This window comes from Colletotrichum fructicola (assembly GCF_000319635.2).
Source record: "Colletotrichum fructicola Nara gc5 chromosome Unknown KSG_Nara_v1_contig01, whole genome shotgun sequence".
Taxonomy (NCBI): Eukaryota; Fungi; Ascomycota; class Sordariomycetes; order Glomerellales; family Glomerellaceae; genus Colletotrichum; species Colletotrichum fructicola.
The window spans coordinates 6,640,635-6,655,129 of record NW_027094051.1 but is presented as its reverse complement, the minus strand read 5'-3'; the positions used below and the strand labels follow the sequence as shown (position 1 = coordinate 6,655,129).

At 52.8% G+C, this 14,495-nt stretch overlaps 6 protein-coding genes across 6 annotated transcripts; 1 reads left to right on the top strand and 5 right to left on the bottom strand.

The window, feature by feature from the left end:
* Positions 1–148: 148 nt before the first annotated feature.
* On the top strand, positions 149–2,020 carry prlL-15 (MFS transporter prlL; the record flags this gene model as incomplete). The annotated part of the gene is made up of 6 exons (XM_066150894.1): positions 149–523; positions 575–739; positions 797–884; positions 940–1,033; positions 1,092–1,159; positions 1,212–2,020. 6 exons carry the CDS (start codon positions 149–151, stop codon positions 2,018–2,020), a joined length of 1,599 nt encoding a protein of 532 aa, XP_066009908.1.
* Positions 2,021–2,101: 81 nt separating this feature from the next.
* CGGC5_v001892 (uncharacterized protein) lies at positions 2,102–3,771 on the bottom strand (the record flags this gene model as incomplete). The annotated part of the gene is made up of 11 exons (XM_066150893.1): positions 2,102–2,139; positions 2,205–2,393; positions 2,457–2,524; positions 2,574–2,791; positions 2,842–2,907; positions 2,936–2,965; positions 3,045–3,112; positions 3,165–3,201; positions 3,256–3,437; positions 3,491–3,626; positions 3,685–3,771. 11 exons carry the CDS (start codon positions 3,769–3,771, stop codon positions 2,102–2,104), a joined length of 1,119 nt encoding a protein of 372 aa, XP_066009909.1.
* Positions 3,772–4,774: 1,003 nt separating this feature from the next.
* xptC-5 (Dehydrogenase xptC) lies at positions 4,775–6,861 on the bottom strand (the record flags this gene model as incomplete). Its single annotated transcript, XM_032028897.1, has 5 exons — positions 4,775–5,574; positions 5,625–6,083; positions 6,142–6,265; positions 6,326–6,612; positions 6,666–6,861. The coding sequence occupies 5 exons, from the start codon at positions 6,859–6,861 to the stop codon at positions 4,775–4,777; spliced, it is 1,866 nt and encodes a 621-aa protein (XP_031891412.1).
* A 2,103-nt stretch (positions 6,862–8,964) lies between these two features.
* On the bottom strand, positions 8,965–9,306 carry CGGC5_v001890 (uncharacterized protein; the record flags this gene model as incomplete). The annotated part of the gene is made up of 3 exons (XM_032028896.1): positions 8,965–8,985; positions 9,041–9,163; positions 9,220–9,306. The coding sequence occupies 3 exons, from the start codon at positions 9,304–9,306 to the stop codon at positions 8,965–8,967; spliced, it is 231 nt and encodes a 76-aa protein (XP_031891415.1).
* Positions 9,307–10,519: 1,213 nt separating this feature from the next.
* Positions 10,520–11,176, bottom strand: CGGC5_v001889 (uncharacterized protein; the record flags this gene model as incomplete). Its single annotated transcript, XM_032028895.1, has 1 exon — positions 10,520–11,176. The coding sequence occupies one exon, from the start codon at positions 11,174–11,176 to the stop codon at positions 10,520–10,522; it is 657 nt and encodes a 218-aa protein (XP_031891414.1).
* Positions 11,177–12,399: 1,223 nt separating this feature from the next.
* gh5-1-1 (Endoglucanase gh5-1) lies at positions 12,400–13,947 on the bottom strand (the record flags this gene model as incomplete). The annotated part of the gene is made up of 3 exons (XM_066150892.1): positions 12,400–13,200; positions 13,252–13,580; positions 13,719–13,947. The coding sequence occupies 3 exons, from the start codon at positions 13,945–13,947 to the stop codon at positions 12,400–12,402; spliced, it is 1,359 nt and encodes a 452-aa protein (XP_066009697.1).
* Positions 13,948–14,495: the final 548 nt, after the last annotated feature.

Below are 14,495 nucleotides of genomic sequence, written 5' to 3'. Positions count from 1 at the left end.
TCTTGGCACGTCGGTTATCGCCAAATCGATGAGGTTAGCATCCATGCCATCAAAACTCGAACGGCAATGTTTTTCCCGCTTCCATGACCCGACCTTTGCATTCTACGTTGAAGCTTTCTTGATACCAGAGTCATCGTATTGACCCAATATGGCCGACTCAAAGGACATATCGACGCCGACCCAGTCATTGCCAGACCACGGCGAGCCCAGCAAAGCCGACGGACTGACATTTGCCAGGCGCGGAGAGCAAGTGGACGAGACCACGGCAGTCAGCGATGTCTCCGGCTTCGACGCTGAACGCATGCGGGCGCGGTCACTTCTCACTGCCGCGGAGGAGAAGGCCCTCATGAGGCGCGTCGACTTCCGCATCATGACAATTTGCTCGCTGTTGTTTCTGATGAAAAACATTGACGCCGATAATATATCAAACGCACGAATCATGAACAAGGGGACTTCTAGGAACATCATGACGCAGTTAGACATGACGTCGGATGAGTACAATTTGCTCAACGTTTTGTACTATGTAAGATGCATCCCGGGACGTGAAAGGTGCGGAGATGCTGACGCAAAAAAGGTTCCATACATCGTTCTTGAAGCGCCTTCGAACCTTTTGTTGAAGAAGTTCAGACCGAGTGCTTGGCAGTCAAGGATCATGATCTCGTGGGGCATTGCTCTGCTTTGCCATGTGCCCGTCAGCAACAAGGGCGGCATTTATGCAACACGGTTCATACTCGGAGCAGTATATAACCCATGAAACTTCCCAATGAGTTTGATGCTAATTTTCCCCATCCTTTAGTTTGAGGCCGGAATGTTCCCGGGAGTCATTCTTCAGATGACATATTGGTACAGACCCGATGAAATGTCCATCCGTCTGCTTTATTTCTGTGAGCATCAGGCCCTAGAACAAGTAGCTGAACTTGAGACTGACCATTACTGGAGATGTTCTAGGGAATCTGTCTGGGATCTTCAGCGGTATTCTAGCCTTTGCTTTTGACACGGTTTCCGGTAGCAGAGGGCTTTCAGGATGGCAGTGGTAAGTCTTGTTATCAGTAATTCAACGAAAGTGATTAGAGCACCAACAGCATCTCCAGGCTATTTCTGGTGGAAGGCCTTATCACCATCGTACTAGGAACAGCTGTCTACTTCTTACTTCCTGATTGTAGGTTCCGTTGACCGCCTCGACATCAAAGGGTACCTACTGACACAACTAGTCCCACCGACCGCCAAATGGTTGAGCGACAAGGAAAAGGCCTTCATCCAAGCCCGACTACCAGCAAACGCACCGAGGGCCGAGGAGATGAACTTCAATTGGAGTGAAATCGTTGACTCGCTTAAGGATCGTCGACTCTGGCTTTTCACTGCCATTTGGGCTACTTTCACCGTCGGCACTTCTGGAGTCCGCTTCTACCAGCCAACCGTTATCGCAAACCTCGGATTCACCACGATTGCCAGGGCTCAGCTGCTCAACCTGCCCATCTCAATACTAGCAATTTTTGTCATTGGCGTCACCGGCTTCTTCGCAGACAAGGGTCTCATTCCGAGACCTCTGTACCCTCTTGGGGTTTTCGCCGTTATTCTTGCCTGTTATGGAGTTCTCGTTGCATACCCCTCCAACGGCGCCGTCTATGCTGCGACCCTCATCGGAAATTCCTTCACTGCCGCGTTTTTCCCGCTCATGTGGCCCTGGCGTGTGCAAACCACTTCTCGAGCTACAGGTTCTGCGTTCAGTATTGGGTTTGTGAACAGTTACGGCCAGATTGGTGGCGCCATCGGCCCTCAGATTTTCAGATCGAAGTACGCGCCGCGTTATCAGACCAGTTTTGCTGCTGCGATGGCGTTAGTTGGCTGTTGTGCCATCATCACCTGCATAACGTGGTGGGTTACGAGGAAGACGGAGTCGGATACTCGTCGGTTGAAGAGAGCAAGAGTTCGCGCCGAGAGGGAAGGGTTGGCAGTGCTCGACGATGTGGTGGATCGCGACTTGAACAAGAAGCGTAGCGATGACGAGGAAAGCGCCTAATTAGATTTTTTATAAGTATCACTATCTGGGATCATCAATCGATGAGTATGTACTGGCAGTTGATGATGAGTATGTACAACGCTATGCGCCGGAAGGTGTCAGACCGGCGAGTGAGTAGACTGTGGAACAGCGTTTTCTGATCTCTCACTACATGACGCGACCGAATTTTCTCTATGCTTCTGACTCTGTTCCGGTAACGAGACCATCTCTGCTCCATACGCAGAGTGTCGCCTGGATTTGGACTCTCCAATCGCCTTTGCCTTTGGCTTCATGAACAGTGTTCTCCACAGTTGACCGGCGTTTGGCATGCACGCAACAAATACGCCAACGCAGAGCTCGGTGAACGTCCAGACATAGACCCAAAGTGCTTGAGCTAAGACTTCGGTCAGCATCTTGAAATGATGGGCATGTCGCGGACTCGCGGACTTGGGCTCACATGTTACGTTGCTATCTGTCATGAAGCGGACCATTGTGTGTATCCGAATGGCGCTGACGGCAGTAAGGCTGGATTTTGTTAGTGATGAAGTGATGTGTTTGATGGATGTTAACTCACAACAATCCCACACTAAACATCAGCATGACTCCAATCTTTTTCCGCAAAATCAAATTCAGCTTGTAAAGCTGCGTCAACGGCAAAATCAGCATCCAGACGTCCAGGATGATGTTGATGATGGCGTTTGACAAGATGAATCTGTTAAAGTCGAGGCATCTCTCGTTCTTGTAGCTCTCATTCTTATCCCAGCCTGTCCAATACAGCGACAGGGGTCGGCACTGTGCAAAGGTCAGGATTATGTAAATGAGTCCGACGAGGAAGTTGAGACCATGGGTGGCCCAAACGATTGTTCGGAAGCCGCGTGTTGGGAAAATTCGAAGAAAGAAGAACAGCACTGATGCTTTGAGGGTCATGAGCCCTACAACGTAGAGAATTTGTGTCGCAAACAACATCTTGAGGTTTTCAAATATTAGCCATTGCGCTGTCCTAACATAAACTTTACAGTGATTGTCTTATCAAGCGGCTGCTTACCTGAAGGAATTCAACCATCTTGGTGGGCGTAACTGTCCACACAGGATTTCCGAGGCCGATGTTCAAGGCTTTAAAACGGTCAGCCAAATTTACAACAGCGAGGGGTTTTGAATCACTCACATCGATAAATCAAGGGCACCAAAGGAATAGTGCAAACCTGCGCTGCCTGCATCAGCAAAGTCTCGGAGAGTATCATACTGGGCCAACTGACGTATCCAATGATCGCCATGAAATCATCTGCGCCCCAAGGAAGAGGATTTAAGATTTTGTTTAGTATTCTGATGCCAATAAACACAGTTGGCAATGCAAACAGTATGCCAGTGAGATAACGCGGAAGGGCCGTGTTGTCCGCAACTGTCACCCCACATGCAGTTGCCGAAACTCTCACGGAATCTACGTCCAACATTAGCAACAAGTCTGCCCCTGCTAAGCTGAAGTGCTCTCACCCAAACGCTCTGCCATTGTGCATTTCACCTTGATGCAAGGCGCGACTAGATCCATGAAAGTGGTGTCGGCGCAGAGGCAAGCGGCGTCGAGCGCGCGGCATGGCGACCTTGGCAATGCGTCCATCACACAGATAACCTGGCAAGATGTGAGCCATTTTCGCATTAGCACGTCATCAGAGGATGTCGAAACCTACTGCGCAGTTTGGAAAGCTCGAATAGCCAAGCCCGGTCACCATTCTCGCGCTGGCAGCCAACGCCGCGAGGACGTGGGATTTCCTCATGATTCCTTCGGCTCCGGAAGTCGTGTACGAACAAAATGACGTTGAGACTTCGAGACAGGGTTGCGGGGCTCACTCCCAATATCTATGCAAGGATTAAGTTTCTGGCAAAAGTGGCGACCGAGACACTGCCTCGTTGGCTTGCGCCGGAACAAACGAGACAGTATAAGCATTGGTGCACCGGCGCGAGCCCCCGATCATCCACGTAATGAACAAAGCGCTTCGTCTGCATGAGATTTTCATCGGTATTAAGATGCTGAGAAGGGGAAGCCGCCGCGTGGATGATGTCCGCATCCGTTCAAAGATCACAAATGGTCACCAGACGATTCAGCGACACCCAATGAATGTGAAAGAATTATGGAAGAACTAGGCTAGGAAAGCCTAGATCTGGGAGCAGACCTCCGGAAACGGAAGGCTGTCACCAATGCGGAGAACAGACTTGGGTACCGGTACTCGGCTTGTCCAGTGTCTCATTGCCTTGTCTCACCTGCACTGTTGAAGATCCCGTGAGACATGCGGCTAACCTGGCTCCTGGTGACGTGCACATCTCACCTTGGTCATGAATTATCCTTGAGCCAATGCCCCAGAGGATGTTGGATTCCATTCACGGACAGACAGACGAGGTACAGAATTGTGTGGGGCGTCCAGTGTTAATATATACAGAGCTTGTCTACATGAAGATGAGTCTAATTCAGCTTCATTACTTAAACCATCTCGAACCTTTCGATCTGCCGAGGCCTTGCATTAGCCATGACTTCATGTGGCTTACTGTGAAGTCGAACAGGTCTTCAAGCCATTCGCTGGGCAGCGCATCAGCCAACTCTTTCTGGGTTCTTTGGAACGAAGTTCAGGGAGCAACGTGGGTGATTGTATTTATTTTCGACTTTTACACAAAGACTTACCTATGCACCGATACCTCCGCTGAATCATGTTTCGCCATGACTGCCTTATCCGCCGGGAGCCAACACCCATGACGGCGGTGAACATGCGTTTCCCACAGCCACGTTTAAGTAGTCTTGATGAGATCCGCAGCCTTCTCAGCCACGGCGTATACGGTGGATTGCAGATGGCAAGCGGGGATTAACGGGATGACACTGGCGTCCACCACTCTTAGCCCCTCAAGACCATAGACGCGAAGCGTGGGATCTACCACTCCGCCATGCTCCAGGGGTTGCAAGCTTGCGGTGCCGCTTGGATGAGCAAAGCTTGCGTACAATGAGTTTCTCACTGCCTCGGCGATAGCTGCGTCACTAGTAATGTTCGCGCCGGGAAGAATCTCCAGAGGTTGACGCACGGCAATTGACTTGCTGCCCATGAACTTCCGCATAGCCTTGATGCTCAACACAAGCATCTCAAGATCGGCAGGGTTCTGGAGGACGCCGAAGTCGATGATCGGTGTGGTCGCAGGGTCTGGATCTGTGGTATTGATCGAGACTGTGCCACGCGAAACAGGCTTCTGGAAGGCGATGCCTGCTCCAGCAAAGCCTCCGAAGGGTACTTCGAGAACGCCTGCCTCGGGGTTGCGGTAGAGCTTAGCAAGAGCCTTTCGTTGCGCAAGGAAGCCTTCAACGAGTTCAGGATGCTTGCTGTAGATATCGGGGAGGAAGTCCCCGGCATTTTGGGCTTCGATACTGGCGGTGAGGTTCTCATACTCGGGAGTGAGATCTTGGAGCGACAAAAAGACGATGTTGTTGCCACGTGCGTGGGTAAATGGTCCAGTGCGGTTGGCAAAGTATTCGGCCTCGGAGGCATTAAAGAAAGCGGGGTCGTTCATTGCATCGCTACCAAGCTCAGGAGGATTGCCATCTAGAAGAGTCAGTCTTTTTGTTCCACCAGCAAGATGCTTCAATACTCACAGTTGTACAACATCAGCATCCAGGGATGATCTTGGTAATTGGCACCAACTCCAGGAAGATCGGCAACCACCTCGATGTTGAGGGATTCAAGCAACGCAGCGGGTCCTACACCACTCTGCTGAAGGATTCGTGGGGTTTGCACTCCGCCAGCAGCAAGCAAGACCTCTTTGTTGGCTTTGATAAGGGATATTTCCCCGGTATCTCGGGAGACAACGTTGACGCCAATCGCCTTCTTGTCTTCGAACTCCACCTTGGAAGCGTAGTGCTTGATGAGTAGGTTCATGTTCGCACGAGTTCCTGCGATGGGATCGTAGTAGCCCGTTCGGGCAGTGGAACGCGTGACATTCTTTCCTTCGGAGTTTTGGGGCAGTTGAGCAACTCCAACATTGTTGCCGCCAGCTCCGTGGTCATTGAGAACAGGGATTCCAAGGTCCTTGATCCACGCGTCTCTTTGGATTCCTGTCACCCCGTCAGCACTTTCGATCCTCGCATATCCCGCATTCAGCATGCAACAAACCTACGTCAGGCCACTGCCAGGACGGGAAGCCGACCTGGATGGGGCCGTCGCCGTATGTGCTCGGGTCGTAGGAGAAGTTGTACTTGTCGACATACTCTTGGGCGGGAAGGTGGAACGTGGTGGACTAAAATTGGCCCTCGTCAGCTCCAAGTCTCATGGGACGTCAGGTTTGAGGTGTGCTTACCTTCTTGAAGTATTCAATGAGACTTTCCCAGTGCCAACCAGGGTTGCCAAGCTCTTCCCAAGCGTCGTAATCCGCCTTCGACCCTCGATCAAAAGCCATGCCATTGACCGTCGAGCCACCTCCGACAACGGTACCTGTCTGAACTCCCGATGTTCGGTTGTTGAGACCGGGCTGCGGGATGGACAGAAGTTGTCTCATGTCGTTGGGGTGGGTATTGGAAGCATAATAGGGAATCATGACGTCCCAACTTCCGTCGAACTCGCCGTACTCCACGACCAGAACCGAGACTAGCGCAGTTAGTTGTCGGGAGCTTTCGGCTTCCTTCATTCAAACAACTTACCATCCGGATCTTCGGTCAAGCGGTTGGCCACAACCAGGCCACTTAACCCTCCGCCGACAATGACATAGTCGTAAGCGCCTGCAAGTTCTGCAGCGCTCCGCTTTGCGAACTTGGCAGAGACTGGATCAGCGATTGTCAGTTGGCTTGAGATGAGCGCAGCCAAGGCCGCGGCTTTGAAGTTTCGTGTGACGTCCATGATTGATTGCCGGGAGTGTAGGACCGAGAGTTCTGCCTGGACGAGCCGGAGAGGAGAGAAAAGCCAAACAGTGGCGGCACTTGATCTTTTAAGAGTCGTGGCCTGACTGAGTGGCGCGCCAGTCTAGACCAAGACTTCATTTCCGCGCATCACTTGAACCCCTCCCTCACGGCATGCAGCCTACGGTCCATAGAACGAACATCGTCTAGTGGGAAGTTACCGGCAGCCAACTCTTCAGACTGCGCAAGCAAAAATCGGGAACGAAACCCATTGTCCAATCGCACGGCATGATTCATCGTGGCGCGCGTCCAGGGATATATCGACCTTAGCGCCAAGTCACGGGCGCACGGCAGATATGGCTACCCGTCCGATGCAGAGATGGCTGTTCTTCCGCGTCTCTGGAGCTTCTCATAGGGCACCTCGGATAAGTGGTGTTGAACCCTGTCAGTACCCAGTGCACCCCTGTTATTAACCCCGTAGGACACATGGGTTTCGGTTGACGGCCGCAAGGGAGCTGCCGGATAGTGGGTTATATCCATGTCAGCGACTACGCTGATTGGGTAGCTGTTCTGTCAATTGCCAGAGCGATGTCACGCTGTGTCTGCCGTTCGGTTCGATGCTGTAAGCACTAAGTATATTGGTCTCCATTTTGCGAAGGTTTACTCGAGCGGAGGCGAGTGCTCTGCGCGATTAATACGAAATTTCCCTTAAAGGCAAGTTTCCCATACTCAGAAATCGACGGCATGAGATTGTTGAGGTGCGTCGTCTGAGATTTACCCAAAGTCTGATGAAGAGCCCCGTTAGTCGACTAGCCGGTCTCCGATTTTCATCATGGATGACTATTTCAGTGAAGACTTTGTCGAAGAGTAGGAAGAATGAAGGCGTACAGGCGGCTCTACTACACGAGACATGGGTTTCATGGGAGACCAGTGTTGCTGGCAGTCTTCTGCGGTATGGACTCATCACACCGCACGCGTCAGATTGAATATTCACGAAACTCGATCATTGAGCATTGGTAATGAAGAATACTCCTTCGTAGTAGCCGGTCGTGCTTTCAGCAAGTATGGCACATCAACTAGTAGTATCATGCTTTTGTCTATCGATCAACAGATTCGGCAGAGCTCATCATTGAAAGACTTAGCACTAGTCCCAAATACTAGTAATTGAAAGCTTCACAGAGCTCTCCAGATAATATCCCCACGCGGCCGCTGGAGCCGCTCGCCCCTGCACGCCACGAACGTCAGGACAGGTTCTCTCGTTTTAATTATGGCCCGGATAGCGAGATCCCTGACGTCCCGTCCATGCTCTCGCAACTATGAGCTGACCGTTGGTTCGGATCATTGCTGTGAAAATACACCACTTTTAAGGCATCATTGCAAGGCTTTTGCTGTGTGAGCAAATGACGATAACAGCATGAAAGCAGTAATAAGTACGAAGATAGCAGCGACGACAATTACGATTATGATAGTTACGATGGGGATAATCATAAGAGGAATCGTCTTTTAATATAGTTCGTAGGTAAGGCGGTAGTCTGCCCGGTTAGCTCAAGAGCCTAGGGGTGTCCGCTGGGATAGCAAAGTCGACTGAAAAGTGAAGTGAGCTCGGTTGCATCTGGGAAACTACCGTAACATTCGTTACCCTCAAAGCCTACCTGATCTGAATGCGTGTGATCCTCTGTTCTTTTGAAGTCTGCTTCATAGACCTTGCACTAGGACTAATTCGGGAGATGTCGAAGCTGTTGGTCAGAATCCAGACATTGCATTCGACAATTCAGAATGATACGGCCTTGAGTATCGGTGAAACACTCTGCGTGATTGATAGAGAAAGGGGACATAGGTCTTCTGGCTGCCCTCTTCGTTGAAGTCCATTCGATAGGCTGATATGCAGGTTGCGTCGCTTACAAGTCTTGCGCTTTGTCTCACTCCATTCACTGCTGCGAAGAATACAAACACTGTCACAGGCTCGATGAGTTCGTTCATTATCATGCTAGTTGCACATTACACTATCGAAATCTCAAGTCCTGTATAATGAGGAAGCGAGAATGGTATCTATCAAAGTCGCATCGAACCATCACCAACTCGGCAAGAGTTCTGCTATGGCCGATTACAGATCGCAGCACTCGCACTAGATAGAATATCAGAATCGTGTATGGATTATCGATATCGGACGAGAGACATACGCTGACGGAGGTGGGACCACCGGGGGAGGCGGCCTGGGAGCACTGGGCAGGGCTCTGGGTCTCTGTAGAGGCGCAGGGGAAAGCGCCGGGCTTGCCGATGGCGTCGCAGACGGATTGAGGAGACTGTGAAGTTTGGCTCATCAGCAAACATGTCAGATCATCGGGGATTTTGTGCTTACGCATTCATTGGTGCGGGTCCTGCAAGCAGCAAAGGCAGTCTGCGCCAGGCAGAGAGACAGGAAGCCGACAACGGCGGAGGACTTCATTTTGACGATGTTGGCGTTGTTTTGGAGAGATTCTTGACGAGGTTTGAATAAGGCGCAGGTTCCGAACGAAGTTGCGATATCGATAGAAGATGATGCAAGACTTGCAAGCCGTATGTGGTCTCCTTTATATCCAGACTGTCGGTATGGACCGCCCACATCGTCATGCGCCTTACCCCTTGGTACCCACCTCGAGACTGTCGGGGAGCATAGCATTGCAGGGATCGTTCAACGTCTGGAAACAGCGATCTTCGTAAGTGGAAGCATGGACCCAAGAAGTTGCGAAACCACCGCCCCTTTGGAAGGCCTCCCTTTGGTATGCGGAACCTGCCCAGCTTGATCTCCGGCCTATGAGACGTACGTAATCCTAGCATGTTCGTCCCATACTGTGGAGAGTTGTGCATTTGCGCAGAAAGTATAATTCCTGTGTTGCGCCGAAAGAGGAAAAAGAGCTGCACTCGGAACCACTTCCTTGAGTCAGTTGTCGTCGGTTGAGACATCAAACCGATTGAGCAACTTTCCCTTTTCGCTCGAGAAATGCAGAATTGAGAGACTTAGCAATAAACACGCTGTTGACCGCGCGATTTCAGCAATACTTTTGACTTTCGCAGAGAGCGGCTGCTGCCGGAAGTTTGTGGTCAAGCCAGCTTTGGGCGCTACGATGACGCATTGGCCGTTGAATTGACATGGGGCTTTCCATCGAGGTGTTCCCTGTCTAAAGTGACGATGCACTTGCAATCAGCTTGATGCACTGAATCTGGAACATGGGAACGAATTTTCGTCGCGCGCACAAGCTGGGGGCTTCAATGGGTCTGATGGCGCGCGACCGCCTTAGAGGTGTCAGCCGCTGGGAACACCGGCGTCGGATTTCCCTGTAGTCCGAAAAAGACCCCAGTATTTGCACGACGTCATGACACAGCAGCCGACAGTTGCTGGGCTGATACGCGTTAAGACGATGGCACAGGATGGTAAAGCATTCTGACATTGGGCAAAGTTATTGAATCGACAAATATTCTTATTGGGAGGTTGAAAGTCGTTTATTGAGACTTTTGAAAACTGAGATCGGTTATGTGATCAGGCGTTTTTGTGGACAGGATTACTCCGCGCCTCCCACAATACGTGGAGTTCCACCTCGCCCTGGCAGCTGCTCCATGGCACAAGCCTTCGTGATATCCACACGCATGCAACATGCGCGGGGAGATAGGCTCTGTTACCTTTAATATCGGCGACGACGGCCACTGACACTGCTTCGACCAACTCGCATGATCTCGTCCAAGACCATCCAGAACATCCACGCTTTGAGGTGCTCGTAAGCCCACCTTTTCGTCGACTCTGGCGTCGCGCTGTATCCAACAGCCCACAGCCCAGCAACAATCCCACAGACAATGCTCCTTCTCAGCATCTCGCTGGTTCCGAATTCAGCCAGAGCCAGAAGCATCGCCTCGCAGATGATGTACGGCCAGTAATTTGACGGATGCCATACAAATCCCATGGTCGAGCCTCTCTCAATGCGACCATTCCGGATGACGCTGCCACTGCTTCCGGGAAAGACGATGGCGAGAGGGCGAGTCAGGCCTGCAATCTGCCATTGGAAGTAGCAGGCCGAAAGCATGACGATGCCGGCGAAGAGACGGTCGATGAAGGAGCTTCCCTCGATGTTCATGACCCAGATGACGGGCATGAAGGGAATTGATGCGGTGTACAGGAGGATGATGAGAGCGACGGCGGCCAATTGGCGAGTCAGGATGTTTGCTGTGCTGGGTGGGCCGGACCAGGTGCTGTACGGTGCCGGCTGTGGGTCCGGGCCCAGAGCGGAAGGCGGGGTGCGCGGGGATCGCGGGGCTGAGGCCGTGGCTCCGTCGAACTTGGACATTTTGTCGGACTGGAATGAAGATTGAAGGGCCTTTTGATTCTTCTTTTTTGGTGCCCTTTTCTTCAAAATTTTGCGCCTCGGATTCGGAGATGCAGAGGAACTTTGGGCGTTGCTAGGATTCAAATGATTTGGGTTCGCGCAAACGGTGAAGTATATATAAGCTTCGGCCTCTGAATTACCACAGGAACGTGACCTACGAACCTCTCAAACAGGACTCACTGCAATTCGAGGGCTGACGCAGTATTTATGCTTGTTGGCTACAGCTGTCTGTTTGCCAGGCTGGCTGCTGCCTCGCCGTGACACTCATCGCCTGAGTACCTGTACCAGATCCTTCTGCTTCCAGCTAGACAGTTTCGAGAGGCTTCGACAGGGATCCTCAGCCACCACACCAGGCAGCTGCAGCGCACCAACAGGAATCGGCCCACTTGCAACGGTGTCCTATTATTAAAGCGAACTTCACTCGTCCTGAACTCCCAGTACGCCGGTTCGTAGGAATGCCAACAGGCAGGAGCGAGATTGCGTCGTGCCACAGTCCTAGGTTACGTTAGTACCGTGCATAGCGGCGCAGGCGGCGAAGCTTGATTGTGGCTTCGGTGGGACTGATGCAGGAACAACGGACCCCACACAGCCAGGGTGTCACATGATTCGAAGAACTTGGTGGTCAATCACCGAGAAATCCGGAAGCGAAGAGTTTTGAGAGCAGGGCGACTCTTGTTTAGAGTTTGTCACGGGTTCAGGGTCAATGTTGTCAACGGAATTTGCACTTTCAGAAATTTGCCATTGGGCCCTGGCCCAAAGAGAATTCGGGAATATCAATGCGCAGACCTTCGATGACCGTGCATATCGGAGTTGACACCGGAGTCGGCGCGGTGGTGTGGGTCTCCATCGGAGCAATCCCGGATCATCCGGACGTCTGCCGGTTGAGTTGACAACAAGAACCATCACAGCAACGTCTCGCCACAGCAAACCAATCAAAATAATGCACGTATCCAAGAGAATTTGCCTCATTCAAGATGAAGTGTTGCTGAAGAATAGATACAAGAGGTGTAATCCGCGATGAGCCGACATAGGACGCCGACTACCAAAACCCTCCTACTACTATTATATACAAGAGAAAGAAATTTTCTACGCTTATCCAAAGCTGTAGAACATCAATATGCATATGCAGACGAGGCTCCGAGCCCTGGCCCCACTCCAACGCTGCCGTATCACCCAGGGCGCCTCTACTGGTACGTCTTCAACAAGTCGTTGTAGTAGTTGTACGCAACGCCCGTCTCGGGCTCAAAGGAGTACATGTAGGATCCCCACATAGGTCCAGCAGCCCATGTCGTAGCGCCGATCCACACGTCGCTGTTCTGCTGGAGGTAGTCGAGGAGACCGGTGACGGCCTCCTTGCAGACGTCGTTGGCACCGCCGGCGAACTCGCCGAGGACGCCGACCTTGCCGTTGCTGCGCAGCCACTCAGTGGCGTCCTTGACGCGCTCTACGCCGATGGTGGCGGAGACGCACGTCTCGGATGTGCCGCTGGAGTCGCTGTCGAGGTACTGGTGCATCTCGTAGGCAATCTTGTTGAGAGGATCGGTGAGGGCCTTCATGTTGTCGTTGGTGCTCACCCAGGAGTGCGCGCCAGTCCAGGAATTGCCCTCGACCCAGATGTAGTTCGTAGCGCCGGAGGCACGGATACCGTCGATGGCGGCCTGGTTCAGCTTCAGAACGAGGTCCTGGTCCATGGAGTTGTACTCGTTGTTGGTGTCGAAGATGACCTTATCGTTGGACTTGAAGAGCGTAGCCCAGTTAGTGAAAAAGGTCTTGAAGGCGGCGGTATCGGTAATTATGTTGTTGTTGAAGCGGCCGTAGTTGTGAGGGTCGAGGACGACGCTGGCGCCGGCGGTAGTGATGTGGGTGATGGCTTTGGTCAACCCCGCGAGGTAGTCGGCGTCGAAGCTGCCGGTCAGGCCGTTGGGGGCGAGACGCTCCATGAGGAAGTTGAGACGGAAGGTATTGTATCCCTGGCTGATCAGAGTCTGCTTTTGTGTCAGTGTGAATCCAAGATGTCAAATTGTGTGCCACCTTACATCAACCTTGGTGGTGTCCGGGAAGGTGTAGTCCTTTCCGGCCGTACCAGGAAGCGTGCCCTGGCCGAACTCGGCACCGGACTGATTGGAACCGAACCACTTGAACTTGCCAGTCTTTCCAGGGGTGGCGGAAGCCGACGCGGCGGGGGCTGAAGAGGCCTTGGCGGACGTGGCAGGAGCGGCCGAGGTGACGGCAGCCTTGGAAGTCGTCACGGGAGCGGCGGCAGTGGTGGTAGGCTTGACCACGGGAGCGGAAGAGGAAACGGCTTCGGCGGCGACGGACTTGACGGGTACCTGGCTGCTGGCGGCCTTGGAAGAAGTCGAAGGAGCTGTCTTGGTGTCAACGGGCTGGGCTGACGGCTTGACGGCGGCACCGGCAGATGTCGTCGAGATTCCGGCAGCGCTCGTGGTGGGCGCCTGCGGCACGACGACGCTGGCGGCGGCGGATCCGGCGGTCTTCGACTTACAGCTGCGTCTCGTCGATGTCTTCAGGGTGGTGACCTGCTGGGCGCTGGCGGCACCGGCGCCGGCGCTGCCTTGGACGCACTGGCTGTAGTAGTCGTTCTGCTTCACGCAGGTGTATCCAGAGACGCAGGTCGTTGCTCCGGTCCATCCCTTGCCTCCGCAGGGCATGTAGGGGCCGGCCTGGGCCATGGCTCCGCCGACGAGGGCGGCGCTGAGAATGAGTCCCTTCATGATGAATGCCTGATTCACGGAACGAGAGGGAGCGTACAAGTGGGTTGAAAATGAGTGACTTAATTCAAATGAGTGTGGTGGCTTAAAGCCGTGAAAGAGTGTCGGGGAGAAAAAGAAGCTTGAGACGATGGGGTGGAAAGAGTCAAGACCACCGCTGGGGGATCACGGTCTGTGGACTTTATATTCAGGTTGACTCCTGAACTCGAGACCACTCTTCCACAATCTCACAATGTAACTGCGGTGCCGTCTGGCCGGAACAGTGCATATCGAGATCCCTGTCGTGCGGATGTGATTCGTGGGGCCACTCCCTCCGGCTAATCGCCCCATGGGTGACGTGAGAGACACCACAGTCAGATTGTGGGCACGCGGTGCGCGATCTTGTGGCGAGACTGGGATATTGCCTGCTCGCCCTTCATTTGGCTTGCGCTCCTTCATTTCCATCTGGCGTTCTGGAGTGTTCTGGTGGTTCGTCCGATGTGTTGGCTCGTCGGGTTGACATCCGGAGCGGGTGGAGGGATCGAAGTTGCGAATGGGGCAATACTGGGTCT